We start from the raw sequence: 27,865 nt of genomic DNA, 5'->3' as shown, positions 1-27,865 counted from the left end.
TGATGTCTATAAAAAAATGTTAAATTGAATCTGCTTTCTGCAAGGGATGCCTGGTCATTCCTGGACGGTCGGGTGATGACCAGGCATCCCCTATCATTTCTTGCTTTTCCAAATTATAGGGATGCATTTCCTGAATGTTCCAAAATTTCTCAGTTGGGGGGATGGTTAGGGGATGTCCCGCTGTCCTTGAATGTCTTGGGGGAAGGGGATTGGGACTGGAGTTTGAGGGGTTAGGGCACGTGCCCATGTAACACAGATGAAAAGAGTTGAGAGTTGAGACAGCTGATTTGTATGAAGGAGGAGCACTGTAGCCTCCTTACAAAGCAGCAAAGTCTAAAAGACCAAGAAAAAATTATTGGCTGTGCTGAAAAAAATATAAAATAAAATGTCTGTAAAAACTTCTGACATGCATCTAGATTCTGCACTGGTAACCAACTGCAAGGATTCTTTACTTTAGAGTTTAGACTGATCTATTTGAAGCTAACCAAAAGAAGAAGAAATATGACTGAACTTGCATATCTATATATAGTTGCTACCATGCGAACAGATCGCAAACAGCTGCTCACTGCTCATTGCTTCTCTCTATCAGTTGAGACCCTCTTGGTTGTGAATCAGTCTGTCCTGCTTATGCTTGGAGCATGAAATTGTTAATTAGTCTGTTCCATCCAGAAGTGATAGAAATGAATCGGCATGTCTGTCTTGGATGGGCCTGAATGTTATTACATACACGATAAGGCTGTCATGTTTAGAGAAAGGGCCTTTAGGTGACCAGTGAACTGTGAAGTCATAGCTATGTTAAATCTTATCTACATACTTTGAATATAAAAGAATATAATAAAAAAAATATTACAATGAATGCTAAAATTTAATACAAAAGTGCAGGATTGCTTTTGCCTGCTATAAGACGTGCAGCCTTTAGAATCTTAAAATTAATCTTGACGTTGCAGAACTTGAGAAAATAGTAGCTGTTAACTGCAGAAAATGATTTGTTGTAAACAGGAATATTTCATATTTGATGCATTTTTGAAATCTAATTTTAGGAGAATTATTCATTAGCTCAATGAAATAAGAATAGGTACTGCCACAGTATTCAAAACTTTGTGGCAGTGTGTAAATTAATGACATTTTTACAGTTACTGTTTTATATAAATGATTCAAACTTGCAACTTTAGGCGTACGGTTTTGTTGCTAATACAGTTTTTAATTTTCATTGTTCCCTTAGTGGGACACTGCAGGGCAGGAACGCTTCAAGACAGTAACTAGTAGTTATTACCGTGGAGCTCATGGTATCATTGTAAGCAATTTGTTCCTTGGCTTAACTTGAATTCATGGTTGCCACTTTAGTTAACTTGTGTGGCATATAAGATATATCCATATACATTTTATAATTCAAATTTGGTATTTTAAATTTTAAATATCGTAGAGAAGATATGCAAACCATCAGCTTGTTTTGAATGTCCTGTAGTGTCTTATTTAATTTTGAAGAGGGGCCTTGATTACATTGTGATGTATATTTTTATGTAAAGATGCATCATTTTGTCAAATAGAAGCTTATATACAACTTTTCTGTTAGGAACGATGATGGTGGGATGTTAGAGGATCATATGAACAATGCTCAACCACTTGCTTAATCAGACTGGACAAATACATTATGGAAACTAAATCATGAACATGTTCAAAATAGACATAATGACATTCTTCATTAATTCAAAGAAAGATTCAATACTTGCTTTGAGAGTGGTTTAAAGCCAATGGTTTAGAAAGATCCTATTCTTGGAATCTTTTCATCCTAATAATGGATCTGTAGGGAGAACTGTAATGTCAGCAATGAAATATCACATATAAAAAGATCTGTAAGCTCTTAGCAACTGTTCAATACACTAAGTATTTAGCAGAAATACATATTGTAACGCCCCGCTATGAGGCCTAGAGGACTTGAACAAATAACCAACGAAAATGCGACACATCGCCCCATTTAAAAGAGGGGGTCCAGGACAGAGTATTTGAGGTACTTCGTACCATTCTTGGCAGGAGGATTGAGGTCGAGACGGATGTGGATATGCAGGAATTAGAGGATAGAATCAAGGTCATCTTTTGCAAGGACGCAAATGTCACAGACGAGCAGTATGATCAGATGTTTGCCACCATGCTCCTGATTGAAAGAACAAAGGAACTTGAATCTTCATGGGACGCAGCTCTTCTAGATGCATTCGATCAGGTCATTCACTTAGAGGAAAGTATGAAGAATCTTCCCGAGATTCCAATTGCAGAGATCGAAGGAATCGTATCCAGATTCATTGCATATGCTAAAAAAGAGAATTGGAAAGGGAATAAGATTCTAGATGATAGGTTGTTATAGATGACATGGCATCTTAGTTGTCATTGGTTTATGTCTCCTAGGTTTTTGTGCCAAATTTAATATTTGGCTATGCATTTAATATTGTTCAGTAAAAAGGAGGCCATTTGTAACAAACCCTAATTAGGGTTTAGGTGTCATGATCTTGACCGTTGATCTACTTTCAATCTGGACCTTTCATTGTAATTGAGGATGCTATTTATACCCTCATTTTTCATTTCATTTGTAATAGTTAGATATCAGAGAGTTTGTTGTATTAGAGAGATTAGAGTTAGAAGCAATTTTATTTTTGTAGCAAGATTGAGTTTTGAGGAAAAGGAATTCAAGCAATTGTTGTACATGATGACTTGGAAATCAATGAAATATTGAAGTTATGGTGTTTTGTTGTAATTTCTTGGTTATCTTCATGGTTGTTCAATTTACTTGAATCATACTCAATCAAAGTAGTGTGTTAATTTGAAGGACATAGTGTGAGACTTGATCTTTGGTGGGATTCGTAATCCAAACCACTAGCTTCTTGCTGATTGTAGGAACACCTTGCGTGGTCAACTGGAGATATTTGAATCATTTAACCTTCAAACATTATTGTATCTTGGATATGTACCTTCGTGGTAGTGTCTTTGATCTTTGATGCGTTGAAAATCATTTGTTACCTTAGAAGATCGCATCAATTTCAATTAAGTTGTTATCTTATGGCAAAATTGAAGTTGGTTGAATCTTACCAAGTCTTGTTCACACGAAGTCACTCTTAGGGTTAGACTAGATTAAACTTCTTCCAAAACCCTATCCTTTTGTTATTTTTTGAAAAGCTTCTTAGTTTAGTAAAATTTAGGCTTTCGGAAGCGTAAGACCCCTTGAGGATATAGCAAATCACATCATACCACGGCGAGCTTGTCCACACGTAGAGACCCTACTAACCAGAACATTGGAGTCATCCTAACTGATCCTTCATGCGAATCTTCAGCAGTTAGAGACTTTATTCAAGAGAGGATAAGATGCCTTTAGGTATTTTATTCTGTGTATGATGGTGTACAAAATACACGTCAACAGAATTGGTGCTAGAAGGAGGGCAGTTTTCCGAATTTCCGAAGTCCAATAATTTTGAAGAGGAATACATTGCAAACATGATCATGAAGTACGATGGTGTTGCCACATGAGGGATGGAATCAAGTAGTACAACCAAATTTGCAGATAGGCAATACTCAAGAAGATATCGTTTCAGGATTGAATCAAGTAGCGTGGAACGCAAGGAGAAGTCAAGTTGAGTATAACAGAGTCAGAATTATCTTGGAACAAGAGGAAGATAGAGCCGAAGAACATCAAAGGGTCGTAGCCAGAGAACTTCGCAATCAAAGGAACCCACAATAATCCTCGCAGGATTTCACGCTGGATCGCATTGGTTCTTTCTCGCCCGAGAAACATCAAAGATTGTTGAGGTCGACACCAGGCATCAAGAATCTAGGCGAACTTCAGTTTACTTCAAAGGCAAAGCGAGTTAAAAGGGAAGGCACTCCCAAAGAATTCGAACTAAGATTGGAAGAATCTCCTGAGTCATCACAAGTTCTCCAGGAACAAGTACAAGCGGCGATCCAATCAAGTATTCAAGCAATTTCTCAAACAAAAGGCCAAGCTAGTTCATCTAGTTCAGTTTCAAACTCTCAAACTTCAAAGAGTACGATGGCTCAATGTGCTCCGCCGCCTCCTCCGCCTCCTCATATACTTAATGGTGCGACTTGGCTAATCAACAACCCGTCACCATTGGAATTTGCAGTTTATCATGATATGCCGAAGAATCCAGAGCATTTTTGTTCCAAGTTCAATGTCAGTGATTTCCATCGCACAGCAGAAGATCATATCAAGATGTTCGAAGATCATCTTCGTAACAGACAAATCGAATATGGAGATGTAGCATGTAGGCTTTTTCCCTATTCATTGGGAGAAGAGGCATACTTTTGGTTCGTCCACTTGCCTACAGGGTCAATCAGGACTTGGGACGCGATGAAAGATGCATTCATTGCAAAGTTCGGTATCCCAACTACACCAACTGAGTTGTATAGACAATTTGTTGAAGTCCGAAGGAGAGAACATGAACCTATTACTTCTTTCAACAACAGATTTCACCGCGCATACACAATGCTACGTCCTCCTTATCTCATTGCAGATCCAAGAGAAATTTACTATGGAGCCTTAGATCATCTCACTGCTATGTTTGTGAGGACGCATCCAACCCCGAATGATCTAAATGCGGCATACGCAAAGGCTATTGAAGTTAGTAAGCACATGGGACAGAATATCACTGGGCCACTATTACACATGGGACCTGTCGCAGCACCGAACCAGATGCAGGCAGCTGGTACGGCATTGGCCAACCAAACTCCAGTCATGAATCCAATTCCGCAAGCAACATACCCGAGCGTACAGCCGGCAAATCAGTTGGTCCTTCACCCTGGGGCCCCAATTTCTCAAGCTCCACCCGCACAACCTGTGTACCTGCAAAATGCCACAAACTCGTCAAGGACACAAGAAGAGAAGGACGAAATGAAAGAGTTGATTGAACAAGTCAAGAAATTATCAACCGAGGTAACTCACCTGAGGAACCAGAATAATCAACTCCAAAGTATGCAGAGGGCCAACCATGGCCAACATACGAACGATCAAAATTTCCAAGGAAATAACAACCAAGGTTTCAGAAATAATTATCAAGGAAATAATAACCAAGGCTTCCAGAGGAGACAATGGAATACGGCTCCCAACAATGGAAATGTGGTGACGCCACTAGATAACCCACCAAATTCACAGAGTCAAGAAAATCCTCCTGCAAGCAAAGTGTTTTTAGCCGAAGCGGCCTTGTCCAGTTGGTGTAGACTCCACAATACAAACCAACATTCCGAGTTGCAGTGTCCTGAATTCAAGATTGCGGCTGACATTTTCCAACAAGAGATGCGCACCACTAATCCACCTGAAAATCCTCCCACGACAGGATACGAAATTGTTCCAACCACGCAGTACGGTCAAGCCATGATTGTTGAAACCTGTAGACATGCACAAGAAGAAATTAGTCAAACACAAAATGGGAGATTTCCTCCAGAATCGGCCAATGGACCAATGGTACCACCGGGATCCCAGTTCCCACCCGCATCAGCAAATGGACCTATAGAAGATTCAGAGTATTATTTTCCACCTTTGAACGACAGTGTCTTAGTAGAAGGAATAAAGGAGGTATTTCACCAATCTTCAGGAGGAGTGAACCAGAGAGTTTATCACAGGAATCAAAGAAATCAAGAACCTCTAACTACGTCGATCCCTCCAAACAATTTCTCTACTCCTCCGGATCCCCAAGCCAGCAACATTCTAGAGTACCCACAGAACACACAAGAATACAGACAAAGGAATATTACACCTCCCGCGGGTAATGAAATGAAAAGATTGGCCACGCTGGTGTTAGATGAACTTAAGAAAGTCAAAGTGAGTCTACCACTCTATGAGTTACTCAAAGTGTCAGAAATTAAAGATGCAGTAATCGATAGTTTGAGTGAATCTAAGTCAAATGTTCAAGCTACTATCAATGTGACCCAAGAGCAAGCCGATCCCCAAGGACAATCCGAACAGAATGAATGCATGGTCCAGACCATAACCTTCCCAGCTAAAAAGGAAGATATGTTGGAAGGAAAGGTATTACTCAAAAGAGGCGAAACTAAGAAAACTCAGCCTACCATCAAAGAGGGCCTCGCCTCTAGCCAGATTCTTCCAGACAAGGAAGTTGCAATTAAGAAAGATGTGGTCAAGAAAGGAAAATCTACAAACAAAGCCTGTCACTCAAAAGAGGAGAGCCCAGCAAAGGACGATCATTCAAAGATTAATGAAGTCAAACATCAGGAACCAAGTGAGGAGACCTCAGTCCCTTCCCAAGCAAAAGATGAACCGGCACCGTTCCTGCTATCAGTTAGAATATTTGGAAAATTACTACACAATTGCCTTTATGATTCCGGAGCTTCAAGTAACGTGATGCCCCTGGTTGTCTGTCAAAGATTAGGTATAACTCCCGCTCCTACCAAGAGAAAGGTCACTCAGCTTGACAAGACAGAAGTTCCAGTCATGGGTGAATTAAACAACATACATATGCAATTGGCCGCAGACCCAAGGGTCCAAAATTTCATAGATATATCAGTAGTGGATATTCCAGATTCATATGGGATGCTCCTAAGTCGAGATTGGTCACGAAAATTGAATGGGTATGTGTCAACTGATTTCGCACACATGTGGCTACCATGGAAAGGAGTCCCGAACCAGATCAAGATCGATAGCACTCCAAGGTTGAGATTGATGATAACTGAATATGGGGAAGACAATGAAGTCCTGTTTTTGGAGTCCGACCTAGGGACATATGAGCCTAAGGTAGAGGAAGTCTTGATGGTACAAAATGTACAAAATGAAGATACCCAGCAAGAGGTGATAGAGTCTACAGAAATTGTTATTGAAAGCGATCAAGGATCCGACCAAGAAGATGAAGGAATGTTTGAAAATTTCAGAAGGTTCGTACATAGAAACATCCAGCAAAGTGTGCAACTTGGCAACTTAACATCCGTCCGAGATTTGCTTCTTCCAAATTGGTGTAGAATTCACAATGCCGTCCACTCAGAATTATCTTGTGCTTTATGCCAGACTGCATTGGAGCAAGTATATAAAAGAGCCCCGCAGACAATAAATATGGAAGAAATTCAAGATTCAGAGACCGAGAGTTCTGTGGAAGATGAAACTTTGTCCGATTCATCATCTGAAAGTCAGGAAAGTCCAGAGATAGAGAACCAAGAAGATGCGATTTGGACATTAAGGTTCGACGGATCTAAGTCTAAACAAGGATCTGGAGCCGGCTACGAATTAATTAGTCCAACAGGAGAAACCTACCTTGCCGCCCACAGATTGCAATTCCCTTGCACCAACAATGTAGTTGAATATGAATCCTTGATTCATGGACTATTATTAGCCATCAGAAAGGGGGCGAAAATACTACAAGTATATGGAGATTCAGAGATAGCCATAAGGCAGATCAGGAAGCAGTATGTGTGCCATGACAAAAGATTGACCAGATACCGAAATCGAGTCTGGGATCTCATTGAAAGTTTTGAAGCTTTCAATATCAATTCTATTTATAGACATCAGAATCAAGTGGCTAATTCCCTCGCACAGGCTGCCAGTTCATTGATACCATTAGCAATGGAAGGATTGAAGAAATTCACGGTTGAGTTAACATCAGTCCCTTCGGTCCCAGACAACATCACCAATTTTCAAGTTTTCGAGGACGACAAACACATCCTGGATTTCTTAACCAACACGGATGTCTTCTTAACCCAGATCATTGATGAAGAAGAAGTGGGAGAAGCCGAATTTGATGTCGAAGGTGTCCTGAATTTAAAGACAAACACTATTCCAAAAGGAATGGTAGAATTGGAGAGGATTTTTGATCCTGACAAATTGAAAGAAAAGAAAAACCATAGCATGGAAGGAAACATGTGCGACATGATTAATCTAGGTGATGATATATAAGCTAAAAATGTCTTTATTGGAAAGTCCTGCACAGTGACTGAAAGAGATGGAATCCTGAAAAACATGAGAGACTTCCCAGATGTCATCGCATGGAGTTATGAAGATCTCAAGACCTACGACACTGCGATTATTACTCACACAATCCTGTTGAAGCTAGGAAGCAAGCCATTCAGGCAGAGACAAAGGCCGGTTAATCCTTTATTGGAACCATTGATATACCAAGAAGTTAAGAAGCTGCTCTCAGCCAAGATCATCTTCCCAGTACGACACTCGACGTGGGTCGCCAACCTGGTACCTGTCAGAAAGAAAAATGGAGAGATCAGATTGTGTGTTGATTTCAGAAATCTCAACCGAGCATTAGAGAAAGATAATTATCTGCTACCATCACTAGATGAGGTGTTGCAGATTGTCAATGGATCGCAGATGATGTCCTTTCTAGATGGATATTCAGGATACAATCAAGTTCTAGTCGAACCTGAAGATCGAATAAAGACCGCTTTCACCACCAAATGGGGAACATTCGCATACAAGAGAATGCCTTTTGGACTTATAAATGCCGGGGCCACATTTCAGAGAGCTATGGATATCGCTTTCAGAGACTTAATTGGAAAATGCATTATTATATATATGGATGATATCACAGTTTTCTCCAGGCAAAGAGAAGATCACGTGGATGATTTAAGAAGAGTCTTCCAAAGATGCAGAAGATACGGTGTGTCTCTCAATCCGAAGAAATGTATATTTGGATTAACGGAAGGAAAACTTTTAGGACATGTCATTTCAGAAAGAGGAATCTCCATTGATCCTGAAAGAGTGAAAGCCATATCCACTATCAATTTGCCAGCAAGCAAGAAAGAACTCAAGTCATTTTTCGGCAAGATCAACTTTGTCCGAAAATTCATCACCGGATTTGCCGAGATTGTCAGACCTTTGAATGAGATGTTAAAGAAAGATGCTAAAATTGAATGGACTCCACAAGCCAGAAGGGCGTTTGAGGAAATAAAGACCGCAATCACAGAAGCACTAGTTTTGATCAGTCCAGATTATCTCAAGCCCTTCTATTTATATTCCTTCGCTTCGGACTACACTTGTGCCGCCATTCTCACCCAGAGAAGTGAAGAAAGGGGTGAGAATCCGATTGCATTCATGAGCACCCCACTGAAAGATGCAGAACTCAGATATCCTAACATTGAAAAACAAGCATACGCATTAGTAAAGGCCGTTAAGAAGTTCAGACATTACCTACTAAGGGCCAAAATTTATGCAATAGTACCTGATGCGGCAGTCAAGACTCTTCTCATGCAGAATGAACTAGGAGAAAGAAGAGGTAAGCGGGTCGCCATTATCCAAGAATTTGATATTAAAATCCAGCCCATGAAACTTGTTCGAGGACAAGCTTTGGCGCAGACATTGGCAATAGATGGACCAGGATTAGTCCAGCAAGTATATGAATTAGAGGATGCCACCCCTGACGAATGGTACAAAGATATTGTGACATACTTACTTAATCACAGATGTCCCGCTCGCATGACACCCACGCAGAAAAGAGCACTAAGGTTAAAGTGTCAACACTACATGCTTCAAGGAGCTGTTCTATATCGCAGAAATCACGAGGGGGTATATTTGAGGTGTGTTGGCAAAGATGAAGCAAAACAGATAATTGAACATTTCCATTCCAAGTTTGGAACCGGACATGGAGCCAACCTCGCTACAGCTCACCAGATCCTAAGGGCAGGATATTACTGGCCTACACTTTTTAAAGATACTTTTAATCACATCAGGACTTGCCACACATGCCAAGTCGCAACTTTTAGAGAAAGGAATCCTGCCATGCCACTGAATCCAGTGATTGAAGCTAGACCATTTGCCAAATGGGGAATGGATTTTATTGGTGTTATTAACCCCGCATCCTCAGCACAACACAAGTACATCTTCACAGCTACAGATTATTGTACCAGATGGTCAGAAGCACAAGCACTTAAAGTTTGCACTACTGAAGTGGTAATCAGATTTCTGGAGGAAAACATAATCACAAGGTTTGGATGTCCTTATGCGTTGGTTTGCGACAATGGATCGGCATTCACATCATTGAGATTCTCGAATTGGGCTTTTGAATATGGAATAACCCTTAAGTTCTCGTCAAATTATTATCCTCAGGGTAATGGGTTAGCTGAGTCTACCAACAAGAATTTACTCAGCGTTATTGTAAAGCGGAAAATCGTGATCGAACCCTAGTTGCTCTCCCCTCTTCCAACTCCAAGGAGAGAGAAGGGAGATTCACTAGGGTTGATGGTTTTCACTTAGGGGAGAGACTTTACATTCCTTGGAGTTGGAAGAGGGGAGAGCAACTAGGGTTCGATCGCGATTTTCCGCTTTACATTTTGGTGAACCCGACGTGAACATCCTTTCTGATTTTTCATGCTTAGATCTGAAAAAATTGATTACATTTCCATGTTTGATCTTTTGCAAAATTTTAGAGGTGATTGCATAAAAACCCTAAAATTTCTTTTTAGTAATTAAGCTTGTGAAATGTTTAAATGTTAATGCTTGTTTCAGATCTATCCTTCTATTACAAATTATCAATTCATATCTATGCTTTAATTTTGAAAATTAAGTGGTTAAGTGTCAAAACCCTAATTTTTGAAACCTTCTTGATTCAACCTTTGACTGACAATTTCACTGATCAAAACATCTCCAAATCAGCTGTAACTTTGGATTCCGCAATAAAATCACAATATCTTTCATCCCTGAAAATTTGGAAAAAAGTTGCGAGGACCGTGTGCACTCCGAGCGCCATCGTCCCCGACATTTTTTCCGAAATTTCGGGAGCGAGATTTTGCTGTATTTTCCTGCTAAAATCCAGAATTTTGGCTCATTTTATCAATTTTAACACCTTCAAAATTACAGTCAAAGTTGGTCTTGTAATTGCTTGGATTAAGGCTTTTAAACATTCAAAAATCATTGAAACTGAAATTTTGTGTCAAAATTGTGTTCTTACTGTCCTAAATCTGAAAAGTGTGTTAACATTCATTAAAAATTTCAGTGCTTTATTCAAATTCTTGCATTTTGTGACTTTTGAAATTAAGTGCTTAATTACAACTTTGATTTCCGCTTTCAAAATTGAATTTTGCGTGAAATTGAGTCAACTTTTGAATTTCAAAACTTGCATTGCTTTTGGCATTCCCCCTAAAATCATAAAATTCAAAATTTCAGTTTCCCTCTCTTTTTCAAAATTCAAATTTTGCATTTTTCGACAATCTGGGTAGGGTTCAATTTTGAGATTGCAACTTTAATTTGGCCTACCTACAGATCGTAAAACCACTCAATTTTTTCAGATTGGCTTTAAAATCATCATACCTTTCATCCCTGCAAATTTCGAAAAAAGTTGCAAGGACCGTGTTGCACTCCGAGCGCCACGGTCCTGGACATTTTTTCCGAAATTTCGGGAGACTGTCGTGATTGCATTTAACAGCTTAAATCCAGAAGATTGGCTGATTTTACTGAAAATTGCTACCTCTAAATTCAAAATCTTTTCTCTCTTTCTAGTGCATGAGTTTTACAACAATAAGTCCTACTTACACTATTCCCGTTAGACGAAGCCGTAGAATTAAGTCTTTCCGAGGTTTAATTATCGAGGAGATGGAACCTAATTTGAATAGCCTTTTTAACGAGGACATGGGTAATTCCTCTAATCCTCTTAATGATGAAGAAGCTCTCCATGAGGTTTCTGAAGAACAACTTTCGAAATTGGATAACCAATTTGACGATTTTCACCAATGGATGTCTCATGAGTATCCCGATAGTCAAGCTCTTCTTGTAATTGAGGGTCTAAAACGTATGCTTCAAAGTGATAAGGATGGAATTGATATTTTGCGTGGTATTGCACACATTGTGGATTCGAATGTGATGCCTATGAAGAGTTGTGCTGAATCTTTAGGTTATACACAACCTCCTACTCAAGTCAATCATTCTATTCTTTTGATGACTTCTATTGCTAGCATACCTACCTTTACATCAAACATAATGGCTACTTCTACACAAGACATTCCCCCTGTGATCACTAGTCATGGGGGCAATCCCCCTTCTTCAATCAATCTTCTTCCTTCATTTAATCCGACTTCTTCATTCATTCCTTCAATGAGTGTTCCTATTACATCTTCACAAATGAACATGACGCAAGGGGGCAATTCATTTAACCATTCCATTCCTCCTTGTAGTATTCCTCCTGTCCAATCATCTCCTATGACTACTTATCATAGAGTCCCACCACCTTACTTTTTACCTTCTTTCAATAACATAACACCTCCATCTCAATCTAACACATCTAATATGAACTCTTCGACTGAAGCGACCATTAACAATCTTGCACAAACTGTCTCTTCTTTACAGCAACAAATTGCCTCTATGAATCAATCTAAGTTTAGTGTGCCCACATTTGATGTTGTGAGCCCACTTTCTCTTGACATTGTTCGAGCTATTCCTCCTAAACATGTTGAAATTCCGCATTTGGAGCTTTATAATGGTAAAGGTGATCCTCTAACACATGTTAAGACTTTTCAAACAATCTGTACTGATTTTGCTTATGACCAAAGGTTGCTTGCAAAATTGTTTACTAGAACATTAAGAGACAAAGCCCTACAATGGTATTGCTCGTTGCCTTCTTATTCTATTACTTCTTTTGAACAACTTGCAAATGCTTTCATTCAACAATTTCAAAACAATATAAGTCCTAAAGTTACTTTGATTGATTTAATGCATTGTAAACAAGGTGTTAAAGAAAAAGTGACTGATTTCATTGGTAGATATAAACATTTGTATGCTCAAATTTCTTTTCCAGTGCCTGACAATGACATTCAAAGAATCTTTATTTCTAATTTACAAAAAGATATTCGAGACAAACTTCTGTTTTCTGAGTTTACTTCTTTCCAACAGTTGTGTGCAACTCTTCACAATTATCAACTGACTGTGAGTCAAATGGAACAATCACATCCTATGGCTCCGAGTGATAAGGGTGATAGCAGTCAACAACCATTTGGGAAGTTTAAACCGAACAGAGATTCCATCAAATTCAATGAAAACATCATCAACAACAATGTGAATGCAGCATCAGGTGTGCCTCCTATTTCTAAATTTTTCAAGAAAGAAAGAAAGTATACTCCTTTGGATGAATCATTGCATAGTATTATGAATAAGTTATTGGAACAAAATGTGCTTACTCTTCCTCCTATAAGGCAAATTGATCCTGCAAAGATTACTTCACCTTATTTTGATAACAAAGCCTTTTGTCAATTTCATCGTCAGCCTGGGCATGATACTGAAAAATGTTTTTCTTTAAAGGGTAAAATTCAAGATTTGATTGATAATAATACTATTTCTGTTTCTGGAGTGAATGATAAAGGCAATACATCTGTAGCTCCTCCTAATCAAAATCTTCAGATTTTCACTGATCCATTACCTTCTCATACCTCTAATGCGATTGAGACTAATGATTCCTCTTTTTCATCTGATGGTCTTGTGTCTATGGCTCCGAATGTGATTAACTTTGTAGAGCAGCAAGAAAACCCTAAAGAACCTTCCATCACATTTGATTCTAGTGAAACTATCAGGGCACCTGATGGTCCTTTATACATAGTTGCAAAAGTCAAGAATACACCTTGCCGTGGAGTGCTTATTGATCCTTCGTGCATGGTTAATGTTATTACTGAAGAATTTCTTTTTACTTTGCAATTGAATCAAGTGATCTATGACAAAACAGATGTGATTGTGAAACTATTTGATGCATTTTCTTCTCCTGCAATTGGTTCTATTACATTACCTATTGAGGTCCATAACAAATCCCTTGATGTGAACTTTGCTATTATTCCATCTTCCGAACAATTTCGTGTGAAGCTTGGCTATCCTTGGCTATCTTCCATGAAAGCTATTGCTTCTCCTATACATAAGTGTTTGAAATTTCCCCATAATGGTGAAGTTGTTACTATCAATCATAGCCTCTTTAAACCAGCTGAAAGAACCTCTAGTGTTCCTCTTGATTACTTTTGGCCTAAACAATTCCAATCTCTTCCTCCGCGAAGTGATCATCTTTTCAAATCTTATCAAAAGTGGAAAACAGATATGATCCTATCTTTAAGTGAACCTAGAACACCTAAACTTGACATTCCTATCATTCTTGAGAAGGAAGTTCTTCCTTTGAAAGATAAAACTAATGTCTTTCCTCAAGAAGATTCCCAACCCATCCCTATGGATGTGACTATGTCTATATCTAATAAACTTCCTAAAAGTAGACCTATCCCTCCTCGTCATGATGGACTTGGTCTCCTTCCTAAACCAAATATTCCTCCCTTATATGGAGCAGTTCCTCCTCCTTCCTTTTATAGAGAGAAGAGACCTTCTTCTTCTCCTATTGTTCAGCCTAAGAGACCACAACCTAAACACCCAAGTGATAGGGATGAGAACATTCCTCCTCCTCAATCTTCTTCACTTCCTACTAAGACTAGACGAAATCGTTCTGCACGTGAACGCCGACGAAAGCATCGTCTTAGAGCTCAAGCAGCTGCTTCTCAAACTTTGAAATCTCCAAAAACACCTTCAACAAGCATTATTCCATTTTCTCCTCAGCCGGACATTGAGCCTAAATCTCCTAAACATAAGATGCATGATGGTCTTGATCCTGTGCGAGTTAAAAATCCTATTTTTATAAATCTTGATGATGATATAGATGAAAATGTTATTCATGATGAAAATGTTACTCCTCTTGCTTCTGATAGTGAATATGAACTTGTTGATATTGATAACCATTTATCTAATGAATTTTCTAAAGCACTTATCCTAGCTCCTAGACAAGAACAACGTGGCTCGGAACATGAACATAGCCCTTGTTTGGATCTTGTGATAGCTCCATCTGCTGTGTTGGATGTTCCTCCTCTAGCGTGTTCCCTGCCTTCCCGAAACATTGATCAGCAAGATCGGGGGGTAGATGACGTGCTAGACTAGTTACATTAGCATAGCAGATTCTCTCCTCCTCTCTTGTGTTACTTCTTCTATATGTTATTCTCATTCTTCTATTTGTTGTCCTTAGTGTTGTCTACTTGAGGACGATGCAAAGCATTGAGATCTCTCGATCTCTCTCATGTTGACTCAAAAGACACATGTGTTCCCTTCTTCTAGGTGACCTTCCTTGATTGGGGAATGAAGAACAATTATGCATACATACATATGATATATATACATGACTTATCATACAACATACTAACCCCGAGGAAAGCGAAGTCACCTCGTGCTTTGTGTTTTGTGTCTATTATCCTTGGGCTTATCTCACACTTGGGGGCTAAATCCTTGTGATAACGTGCTCCTTTCTCTTTTCTTATATGTATCACTACCTTAAAGCAATCACCCCCGGTGAGGCGTGTGCGATCGCTTTAACGTAGGGGGGCATACATCCCGTTCATATCTTTTCAAGATACTTGAAAATTTCTTGACAAATTTAGCTTTGCCTTGAAAATTTTTGATATCTTTCTTGCATGACTCATAGTGAGGGAACCTTACTACTGACAGTCATGGTTCTCCCTCGTGATCTTCCCTTTTACTTTGTCAATCGAAGTCGTAAGATCCTTAGTCCACTGGGGGCTTGGTGTGTCTTGCCTCCTTGACGTGGTGAAAGTCTTTCAATGTTGTTTCCTTGTACTTTACCGGAAGTATGAGCATACATACTCCCGCTAAAGTGGGGGCTAAATGTAGCATCCTAAAATTGCGACACTTGCAATTTCAACTGCATTTCGGTCTTCACGATGGCGACGCAACACGCAACCTGAATGGAGACCCCGAAACCTGATTATGACACTGAAAACTGCATTTTTCAAGCACCCTGGCCTGAACCTCCTTGCACCCTGCTGTCCCGGGAGGTGGGACCAGAGCGCCCAGCGCCCTGGTCCCCAGGACCATGGCGCCCAGCGCTCTGGTCCCTGGGTCCTATTTTGGGCCTGGTCTCCTAAGGGGTCTCGAGTCTTTTTGTTTGCAATTTGGAAATTATCATTTCCTGGTCGGCCTAAGGTCGGGAAAATCAGTCTATCAGCCCTAAATGACAAGTATATAAACTACATTTTCCTCTCTCATTTGGAGAGATACATAGATGATGGAAAAGGCCACAAGATCCAATCCCACGCAATGCAAGATTGGATGCTAAATGAGTTTCAAGGGTTATGACAGCAAGGCTACCCTCTTTTGTAAAGAATGTGCATAGAGGAATTGAGCTAGGAATGCATAGAAAGTGACAAAGATTCGCTTATAAACTGAGATAGGAATACAGTATGAAGCTGCGGACCTGGAATTAGTAGTGAAATGTCGATACGGCGCTGTCCTGCAAATTTGAGCAAAAGTTGTCGGGACGATGGCGCCCGTCGCCACGGTCCTCCGAAAAATCCGCGAAACGAAGGGGGATCTGTTCGTCTCTGCACAAGGATTCCAGATCTTCAATTTCAGCCGCGTACTTGCAACCTACACACAGAAAAGCGAAGACGATTGGGGGGTTAGGGATTAGGGGTTTGCCTTTAGGTCAAACCCCAGTTTTGGAATTAACCAAGAAATGAGCAAGTGCTGTAAATGTAAATGACTGTAAAACAAGTACTAATACCTTGTTCTAAGGATGTTTGTATCCTTATGTGCGAAGGTTTAGATGTTGTATGTTGTGTGTTGTAGTAGTATGTGATCTCCTCTTCAATGGTTGAATTCTTGTCTTGAATGCAACACTTAGCCTTGAATGGAGACTTGAAATGATCAATTGCTTGAAGGAATGCTTGAATGCTTGAATGCTTGAGTATAGTTTCCATGCCTTTTCCATCATCTATGTATCTCTCCAAATGAGAGAGGAAAATGTAGTTTATATACTTGTCATTTAGGGTTGATAGACTGATTTTCCCGACCTTAGGCCGACTAGGAAATGATAATTTCCAAATTGCAAACAAAAAGACCCGAGACCCCTTAGGAGACCGGGCCCAAAATAGGACCCAGGGACCAGGCGCCCTGGTCCTGAAGGACCAGGGCGCTGGGCGCTCTGGTCCCACCTCCCGGGACAGCAGGGTGCAAGGAGGTTCAGGCCAGGGTGCTTGAAAAATGCAGTTTTCAGTGTCATAATCAGGTTTCGGGGTCTCCATTCAGGTTGCGTGTTGCGTCGCCATCGTGAAGACCGAAATGCAGTCGAAATTGCAAGTGTCGCAATTTTAGGACGCTACAGTTATCAAGAAATTGCTAGAGAGAAATCCAAGAGAATGGCACACCCAGTTAAGATTCGCCTTATGGGCGGATAGAATCAGAACAAAGAACGCATTGGGAATTTCACCTTATTTTCTGGTTTATGGCCAAGATCCAGTCTTCCCCATGCAACTCAGGATCCCGACTTTGAAATTTATTCAGGAGTACATGGAAGACACTGATGCAGTACAAGCCCGATTGACGCAGTTAATGAACCTGGAAGAAAAGAGAGATCAAGCATTAGAGAACTTTGCAAAACACCAAGGAGTGGTGAAAAGATGGTTTGATCGACAAGCAAGAGTTAAGGCATTCCGAATCTCAGATCTTGTCCTGTATTGGGACAAAGCACATGAAAAAAGAGGAGAACATGATAAGTTTGATAAGCTTTGGAAAGGCCCTTATCAAATTTCAGAGATATTGGGAGAAAATGCATTTAGGTTGCAAACTTTAATTGGAGAAGACATCCCGTTGCTTGTCAATGGGAGGTATCTCAAACATTATTTCCAATCCTGAAATGCCCAAGGCCTTCCCTTGTGCATAGTTAGTTTAGTTTGCTTTTGTTGTTTTCCGTTTGTTTGTTTTTCTTTTTGCTTTGGTTTGCCTTTTGTTTTGTTTTCGTTTTCTTAGTTTAGGTGTTTTGTCTTAGGTTAGTTGTTTTGTCCTGGGGGGTATCCATTTGATATTGGGTGATTTTGTTATGTAACGCTCTGACTTCCCGCTAGGTTGTTGGTTGCATTTGGAAAATCATGAGGTCTTTTGGAATTACAAAGGGAGTTTCCTTTAATAAAGCTATGAGTCAGGACGTATTTGCATTGAAGTAAGATTAGCTTATTGAACTCACGTATTTTGTCCTCCAGTTATTATATCTTTACACACTTATAATCTCCGAGTCATTATGGTTTCCAGGCGAAGCTGTGATCAGTGAAAAATCTAAAGTCTAACTTCAGCGCCACCGCAATCCTCAAACTCTAGTGAGTTTCACTACTCACGAGCCAAAGAATTGACGGAACTGAAAAGCAGTATCAAAAGAAAAGATAAAAAAAAGAGAAAAAATCAAAAGAAAGAAGATGAGCTAAAAAGAAATATCAAATTGGCTAAAGGGAATTTACGAGTAACTCCATCGAGGCTATAGACGCCCGGCTGGCAATGGAGCAATGTTCGTGAGCTTGCGGCGATAACCTCGTCGGGACTATGGACGTCCGACTGGCAGCGAGGCTCTATCCAGGATGCTTTTGGGGTCTAGACAAACTACGTAGCTTATCACAGGGGAACCTGAAGATCATGATTGTCTTGTTGAGGGGAATTAACGCATTTGCACACACATGGGTAACTGTGGACTTGATACTTTGTCTCAATATGATGGTCTCTTCTTGTAAGTGTTTCTTAACTCCTGGTTTTGTTGAGGGAGGTTTTCTGAGTTTTCTTCTAGAAAGATTGATTCCCAAATGTTTTTCAACATTTCTCAGTGGTGTCGCCAGATGTTGTGACCATTTCACACATCGCCCCATTTAAAATGGGGACCCCCTCTTTTTGCTCGTTTTTGCTCGCCTTTCGCTTTGCTTTTTAGGGTTTTGGTAGTTTGTCAGTGGTTTGGATTTAGGGTCAAGCTTTAGGGTTTCCTTTTCGATCTTTTCAGACCAGAGTCCAGTCAGTCTTGAGAGCTTTTGAGCTTCCTTTTGTAGGATGCAAATTTTGAATGAAATGAATTCGCCAGAATGGTCTATTTTCAATTGACATTTTGAGTGCAGAGTCTTAAATTTGTCTAAGTGTTGATGATGAAATGTGAATTTTGTCCAATTGAGTAATTTTGACCAAATTTTGACCTTTTTGATATTTGATCCCGGGCATTGGAAATGATTTGTTTTTGCCTTGTGAAGTGATTAAATTTGTGAAATCTTGATATTTTGGCCTGTAGGAGCAAAATCGCTCCTGTCCCTCAGTGAAGGACCAGAGCTCGTTTTCAAAAATCTCTCGTTTTCAAAAATCTCACTGTCTCTGCAGGGTCAAGATGAATTTCGAAATGGAAGTGATAGAGAAAGGCATGATCTTTCCGTTGAATATAAATTGAAGAATTTCACAAGCACGGAAATGCCTCAGGGAAGAAAATCGCTCCTGTCCCTCAGTGAAGGACCGGAGCTTAAAATCAAATATTGTTTTGTCCTTGCAGGATTTTAACGACTTGATGATTTGAAGAGGTCCAAGGAGAGATGTTTTATCAAATGAATATAACTTTAAGTGCCGTAGTGAAGGAGAATGACCCAAATATGCAAAATCGCTCCTGTCCCTCAGTCAGGGTCCAGGGCGAAAACCATTGTAGCTCCTGTCCCTCTCCCAGGGACCAGAGCGAAATCCTTCATAGGGCATGTTCTGGGCAAAGATCAAGCAAGTTTTTGGTTTGAAGGCAAGAAAAGATGTGACTTGAACTCGTTGAAGACAAATTGAAGATTGTGAAACGTCAACAAGGGACCCAAATGCCCAAGTTCGCTCCTGTCCCTCAGGCAGGGACCAGAGCGATTTTTGTCTCAGATGATTTTTTTTGCCAAGTTTGAGAGAATCTCAAGACATGAATGGATGAAAGGAGGTATAACAAGACAAGTGAAGATAATTTTTGAAGTTAGCAAGGTGAGATAAAGCCCACAAGAGCAAGATCGCTCCTGTCCCTCTCCAAGGGACCAGGGCAATGTAATGAGTATGTTGCCTTTTCTTCAAGTTCAAGACACTCCAAGTACTGGATACATGGTGGCAAGAGCATTTCGAAGCATCCCAATAAAGAACGAAGTATCCAAAGTTGCCAATATTGAAGGAATCACACCGAGACACCTAGTTCGCTCCTGTCCCTCAGGCAGGGACCAGAGCGAAATTCTCATAAATGCCTAGATTTCAAAAGTTAAACAAGTATCAAATGATCAAGAAGGATTGAAGGACTTTATTTTACCCAATAAAGGCAGTGGCAAGTTGAAGAAGGCAAGCATGGACCCAGGACCTTGAAGTTCGCTCCTGTCCTTCTCCAAGGGACCAGAGCGATATCTATTATATTTGCCAATTCATGCAAAATTCATGCCAAGTCAAGGTTTTGCAAGATCGCTCAAGGTCAAAGGTATCTTTTGAAGATGATACACGGTGGTTCCAAACGTCAAAATGCTATCAATTAAGCCAAGGAACTTATATCGCTCCTGTCCTTTGGACAAGGACCAAAGCGATTTTCATTAAAACACTCATGCTCCTTCAAAATCAAGACAATGCAAAGATAGGCAAGATTGAGGACGTCATTTGGAAGATTCTGAACAAGAAACAAAGATTGAAAGTTTGCAAATTTGAGCCAGGACATAAGGATCGCTCCTGTCCCTCTCCAAGGGACCAGGGCGATATTTGCTAAAGCACTTGTTGTCATTCGAAGATTATGTCAAAACCAAGTTGCAAAAGGATTGAAACGTCTTTTGAAAGGTGATGAACGAGGAGTTAAAGTCAAGAACGAAGAATTTCAAGCTAGAAGACAAGGATCGCTCCTGTCCCTCTCCAAGGGACCAGGGCGATATTCCTCCAAACATCAAAGTGCCTTGTAGAATTCAAGTGAAACGAGAGTGGAATGGAAGAATAACATTGTTTGTCCCTCACAATGAAGATTGAAGTTCGAAGTTACAAAGATCAAGGAGAAAACATCTAGATCGCTCCTGTCCCTTTCCAAGGGACCAAGGCGATAGTAGTCATAAAAGGCATTTGTTCACACAAGCAAGACACTTTAGCTCGAAATCCCTAGCGAAAATGCCAAGTTCAACGTGGAGATGAAGACTTTGAATGTCAAAAATGCAAAGAATCAAGACCAAGATGATGGATCGCTCCTGTCCCTCAGTCAGGGACCAGGGCGATGAGGTTTGTAATCTTCCCACTTCTCCAAATTTTGGCGCTCAAACACAAACATTTTGAATTTATTTAAATGCTAGGAAAATCGATATTTAATTAAAAGCATTTAAATAGCGCATGGTATTCATTAATTAATTGTTTTTTTTTGCCTTGTAAAGGAAAATCGAATTTATTGATAATATACGAAGGCATTTAATAATTAATTATTAATTATTAATAAAAAATTAAAAAAGAGCGCTGGGTTTATGAAAGTCGGCCTTCTATTTTATTTAAAAATTGTTTTAAATTACCTTATTAATTACCAAGTCGGCCTTAAGGTGAATATGAGGTGAGCGCTATAAAGGGAGGTGAAAGGCTTTTATTTTCACATTATCATTTTATCATCTCACATGCGATCTTGAGGGAGAAGTGCGAATTGTGTTTGAAGAGTGCGAATTTCATTTCAAGCAAGGTGGTGCGAATTTATATCCAAAGGTGGCGCAAATATTATCCAAGGAGGTTCGAATTTGTCAAAGGCATTGGAGATCACATCAAGAACATATCAAAGGTGGCGAAGTTGCTATTTTGAAGGAGAGATCACGTTGAAGACTATATAACTTCAATTTTGCCTAGGCGATTTTATTCATTTTGCATTCTAGAGTTAGCTCTCAAATAAGGTATGACGATTTGGTTTTATTGTTTTTAATTTTAAGTTTTGATCGTCATGGCCTAAATTTTGAAAATTTGAATTTTGAATTCCTAGCTCAATCGTTTTTTTTTTTTAGGAAATGATAACTCTAAGACTTATCATGGGGTTTCCTAAAATTTATCCTCTAATCTATGTTATTTATTGCAAGATCTAGTTTCTCATTATGAAATGTTGTGTAGGTATGGCAACCCCGAAGGCGGGAGCATCCACCAGTCGTTCAGCTCTTATGAAGGAAGATCAAAAGACTGAAGAAGTGGAGACGAAGATTGTGTCGAAGTGGAGCAACATTGGAGATACCAACTTGGGTAACTTTAGCACGAAGAAATTTCGAGAGGTCCCTTACATTGGCAAGCCATCACCTGTCGCCCGGAGAATAATTGAGAGTGGCATCATTAAGGCGGCCGGCTTTCCTCCAGCTGTTCAGTGCCATGAGTTGATGATCGAGTGTGCTCGTCATTATGACCCTCAGTCCAGAACGATCGTGTCCAATGAAGGAAACACTTTGGCCTACCTTTCAGAGGAAGCTATAAGTGAAGCTTTCCATCTTCCAGAGCACAGGGACATGATATACAAGAGCATAGAAGGAGCCAGGTCTATGTACGAAGATGATCCAGATGCTTGTCTAAGCATAATTAATAAGAACTGGTTACTCAAGAGCCGTCCCCGCCTGAGCAAGGTACCGAACACACCACACAGGATTGATTTCCAGGAGGAGTACAGGGATTTGATTACAATGCTCAACTGAGTTACAGGAGCCCCTCAGGCCTTCTACTTTGAGAAGTGGATGTTCTACTTCATCCAGGTGATTGTTCAGGGAAAGGGTACGATACATTGGGCTAGAATGATTAGCCATTGCTTGGACGTACAGTTGAGGAGACTCAAGGCTACCAAGTCCTTCCACATGAGTTCATACGTCATCTATGCATTGATCAGGAGTTTTGAGTACGCAGGACTACCTCATAGAGGAGTGATTGGAAGAGGACCCGGCGAGGTCAGAGCTTGTGATTCCTATGCCTACTTGCATCATCCGCCAAGAAGCAACTACAAGCTAGTTAATGATACCTTCACGATGAACATCACAAGGACGTTGCAAGGTGGGATTCACAACAGATTATCTCAGGATGCACAAGAATTGGTGAAGAGGTACGGTGCTTGGTTTATTCAATTTCCGAAATTCACTTATATTAGAGTGCATGGATGTCCTTTACCTCCATACATGTTGCCGAGATATCCGACAGACAGAATTGTGTTACTTGAAGTAACAAGACAGTTGGTAGCATATGCGAAGGCATTCAGACACAGACATGGGAATGGAGTTCCAGTACCTATCATTTTGGGCAATTCAGTTGAGGTATGTCCTAATGCTTTAGCTATGGATGACGCAGAGAAGGAGTTAGCCTTGTATTCTTTTTCAACCTTTGCTTTGAGAGAAAGCTTTGATCCACATGGACATTTAGAGGAGACATTCGGTAGGAAATTTAAGCATGAGTACCAAATTGAAGATTTTATGATGAATCTCTTAGATGATCTTGAAGTGAAACGAAAAATGCATTCTAGATTGCCTTTGGATTTCATCAGGAAATGCAGGATTTACAGAGTGGCCGACCAAGCACAGGACAGTGGCAGACATATCCAGTCATCCTATGATCGAGAAAGCAAATCGATAAGGTTAGATTGGAATGAGCCCGAGGTCGTGGATTTAGATGCTTTAATGGCTCCAGTTTTGTCTTGTACTCGCAGATGGGTTGACGTACAGCATCAGAAGTTGAGAGAGCAAGGCATAGCTATGACTTTCACTTTGGAAGAGAAACCAGCCGAAGATGGAGCTAGTGTGAGTGAAGGCAATCCTAATCCTAGAAATTCAGGTGAAGGTAACCTTCGATGTGCCAGTGAGGGCAATCTCCATCCAAGAGGTTCGAAGAGGAAAGCGAGACCTGGAAAAAGAGAATCTTCCAAGAAGAAACAAGAGGCTAACAGAGATCGATCATCCGGTACTTCTTCTAGACCAGAGAAGAGGACACTTCAAGTGGAAGAATCCATGGAGTCGATGGTACAGAACGACAGGCAGGAGGGAGGACAGGCACCGCAAGGGTCACCAGATGGATCTCTCCAAGATTATGAGTTAGATGAAGATAAAGAAGACAATGAAATAACATCTCCTCCCAGACAAGAAGAAATAGTGCATAAAGAAATTCAAGTTCAAGAGACAAGATCGGCTATCCCAGATTGGTTGAAGGAAAGATTAACCAAGGTGATCGTGATAGAAGACGAGGACAATGCAATTGATTTAGAGAGCCTTGTTGGACGCTCACACGAAGTAACAGAGAAGAGGAAGGCTACCATGATGTCCAAGATGATTCGAGATGAGACTGGATCCAGAAAACTGCAGATAGCTACACCGGTAGTAGACAAATATGAAGGTGAGATTCTAGCAGAGGAATATGATATACAGACTTTTGAGCTAGGACCATCCACAGCTGAGCAGACGTTGGGTGATGCCACCGATTCATTTGAAGCATTGAAAGACAAGCTTAGAGAAGAGATGGAGAAGAATAGAAAGCTTGAGAGAGAGGTCGGTGCATGGAGGACATATTTCAGTCATCTCAATGAACCTTTGGGACGTCAGGATCCAGCTAGATCACCAGTGCAGGCACTTCCACTTCAATCAATCAATGAGGCAGAAAGATTCAGGAATATGGTCCAGCGTACAAGTACTTGGATGGATAAATCTCATACAGTTGCCATAGAGTTTGTAACAAGGATGATGAAGATTATTCATCAAGCTATCCAAGTTCTTGAGATAATCCACAATTTGATGATAACAGTAGCCGCATTTGCCCATACCAAAGATGTTATCATTCCTGTCTTGAAAGTAATTAGACACACATCAAGGAAGGTCTTAGCACAAGAGAAGATCATGGATGGAGGACCTCACAGTTTGCTTCGGTGGTCAACCTTACTCCATATGAAGAGTGTTCTCTTCGAGGACATCAGTACTAAATGTAGCCAAGTTGAGGAGGTGATCAATCCTATCCAGGACAGAGTATTTGAGGTACTTCGTACCATTCTTGGCAGGAGGATCGAGGTCGAGACGGATGTGGATATGCAGGAATTAGAGGATAGAATCAAGGTCATCTTTTGCAAGGACGCAAATGTCACAGACGAGCAGTATGATCAGATGTTTGCCACCATGCTCCTGATTGAAAGAACAAAGGAACTTGAATCTTCATGGGACGCAGCTCTTCTAGATGCATTCGATCAGGTCATTCACTTAGAGGAAAGTATGAAGAATCTTCCCGAGATTCCAATTGCAGAGATCGAAGGAATCGTATCCAGATTCATTGCATATGCTAAAAAAGAGAATTGGAAAGGGAATAAGATTCTAGATGATAGGTTGTTATAGATGACATGGCATCTTAGTTGTCATTGGTTTATGTCTCCTAGGTTTTTGTGCCAAATTTAATATTTGGCTATGCATTTAATATTGTTCAGTAAAAAGGAGGCCATTTGTAACAAACCCTAATTAGGGTTTAGGTGTCATGATCTTGACCGTTGATCTACTTTCAGTCTGGACCTTTCATTGTAATTGAGGATGCTATTTATACCCTCATTTTTCATTTCATTTGTAATAGTTAGATATCAGAGAGTTTGTTGTATTAGAGAGATTAGAGTTAGAAGCAATTTTATTTTTGTAGCAAGATTGAGTTTTGAGGAAAAGGAATTCAAGCAATTGTTGTACATGATGACTTGGAAATCAATGAAATATTGAAGTTATGGTGTTTTGTTGTAATTTCTTGGTTATCTTCATGGTTGTTCAATTTACTTGAATCATACTCAATCAAAGTAGTGTGTTAATTTGAAGGACATAGTGTGAGACTTGATCTTTGGTGGGATTCGTAATCCAAACCACTAGCTTCTTGCTGATTGTAGGAACACCTTGCGTGGTCAACTGGAGATATTTGAATCATTTAACCTTCAAACATTATGGTATCTTGGATATGTACCTTCGTGGTAGTGTCTTTGATCTTTGATGCGTTGAAAATCATTTGTTACCTTAGAAGATCGCATCAATTTCAATTAAGTTGTTATCTTATGGCAAAATTGAAGTTGGTTGAATCTTACCAAGTCTTGTTCACACGAAGTCACTCTTAGGGTTAGACTAGATTAAACTTCTTCCAAAACCCTATCCTTTTGTTATTTTTTGAAAAGCTTCTTAGTTTAGTAAAATTTAGGCTTTCGGAAGCGTAAGACCCCTTGAGGATACAGCAAATCACATCATACCACGGCGAGCTTGTCCACACGTAGAGACCCTACTAACCAGAACATTGGAGTCATCCTAACTGATCCTTCATGCGAATCTTCAGCAGTTAGAGACTTTATTCAAGAGAGGATAAGATGCCTTTAGGTATTTTATTCTGTGTATGATGGTGTACAAAATACACGTCAACACATAGCAAGGTTGATTGACTTGCTAGAACATGATTTCACACAAGGAGGATTCAATGCAACAAGGAATGATTGACTAACATAGAAGATAGGCAGGACACCAAACACATCACATTAAGGACGAAGAGTAACCATACACAATGAGAACTCAAACATTGCCCTTGGCCTCTAGAACCAAAAGCATATAATGACATAACCGAGTATCCCACAAAAAGGAACAAGAATCAAGCGATTACAGGGTCTCAAATGCCAAATATAAAGAAATCTAATCATAATTTAAATACCAAGAGAACGTAATCTCATCTATGCAACAATTAATTCAAGTTAACAATAATTTTAATAACCCAAATTTTAATACATTATAACTCATTTTATTCGTAATAATTTGCACAATGAATCAGACATTTTATTATTCAAAACATTTAAGATAACGTAATTCATTCCTACAATTTGCTATCATTATATTTGATCAATTGCAAATTAAATGAAGATTATCCAAGTTCATATGAAAACGCATCCATATAAATAATCCTAAGTAGAACATAACCACATGATAAGTTAATAATAAGAAATAACATATGTATAAACCTAAATACATTTACTTTCTCAGGAATATATCTAATTTCCAAATAAATCTATATTTAACAAAATACATGCATATATATTTCGCAAAACTATAACTCTATACTCAAATCTATTAATCTAAAAATATCTAATTTAATCCCTTATACTATCTTTATCAAAGCCTGGCTAAATTTATCTCAAAATATAACCTTTTATCAATTATACTATTGATGCAATACAAAAACTCCTTCCTTTCGACTCACAACATTCAACACACAAAAAACCCTTTCAGAGACTCTTGGCTACAAATTAACAGTCGAATGGCAACAAAACTTAAGCTTATATGCTCATCAAATTAGCAACACATAATTACAACTATAGCCCTAATTGGACTGACGCCTCTCCTTGATGCTAATTCTATCCTCTAACCCCTATGGGGTCCTCACACCAGGTTTCAAGGTGTTCTGACAATCGAATCAGGGAGAAATTGTCAGATCTCTGTTAGAACCCTAGTTAACCTAACTAGCCAGGCAACCTCGTGAAAAATCTGCAAAGTCTTTACGGTTCAGTTTTCAACCATCGGCAAATGGAAGATAACACAACTCTATACCCACATGTGCTCACATAAATAGTTTGAATCCATACAAATACAAGAAACAAAACAAATTTCAGAGACAAAGCGAATGACATAAAATAGACTTTCAATTTGGTGCCAATGATTTCAAATTTGAAAAACAGTTACATAATTCACATTGCAAAATTTTCCTTGTTCTCCCCCTCTCTTCCCTATCCGTTGCTCATACAATTTATACCAAATTTGAACTTTCCCGCCATGACTGTTGGACTGCATGACTGTTCACTTTCCTATTCTGATAAATCGCTCTTGAACATAGGTGTTGGAATAGCAATGCTGAGCTGATAGATCAACGTTGGGTATCGATATCGAAATAACAACTCCGATCATGACTTTCAATCTCCCATTGGAAAACTCTTCAAGGCAGAGCAACATTTCCCAATAATCCCGACAGAATAAACAACTCCGATATCACTCATTTCGGTATAGCTTATGCCGAACAAGACATGTGGATGCCTATCGGAATAACCCATCAAGGTCAGCTGAACAATATTTTGCAATCCCGATAGTGTAAACTATCTCGATG

The 27,865-nt window shown here is 39.7% G+C and overlaps 1 protein-coding gene across 2 annotated transcripts in view; it reads left to right on the top strand.

Moving 5' to 3' along the window:
* LOC131067002 (ras-related protein RABD2a) overlaps positions 1 to 27,865 on the top strand; it is a 113,133-nt gene that overhangs the window by 59,954 nt on the left and 25,314 nt on the right. For both annotated transcript variants that reach the window (XM_058001911.2, XM_058001912.2), the window contains exon 5: positions 1,223 to 1,294. In XM_058001911.2, the coding sequence (XP_057857894.1) occupies positions 1,223 to 1,294 (72 nt within the window). The remainder of the gene's footprint in view (positions 1 to 1,222; positions 1,295 to 27,865) is intronic.

The sequence above is a fragment of the Cryptomeria japonica genome, chromosome 3, assembly GCF_030272615.1.
Source record: "Cryptomeria japonica chromosome 3, Sugi_1.0, whole genome shotgun sequence".
Lineage (NCBI taxonomy): Eukaryota > Viridiplantae > Streptophyta > Pinopsida > Cupressales > Cupressaceae > Cryptomeria > Cryptomeria japonica.
The sequence above is the reverse complement of the archived record's forward strand: the minus strand, read 5'-3'. Positions and strand labels throughout refer to the sequence as shown.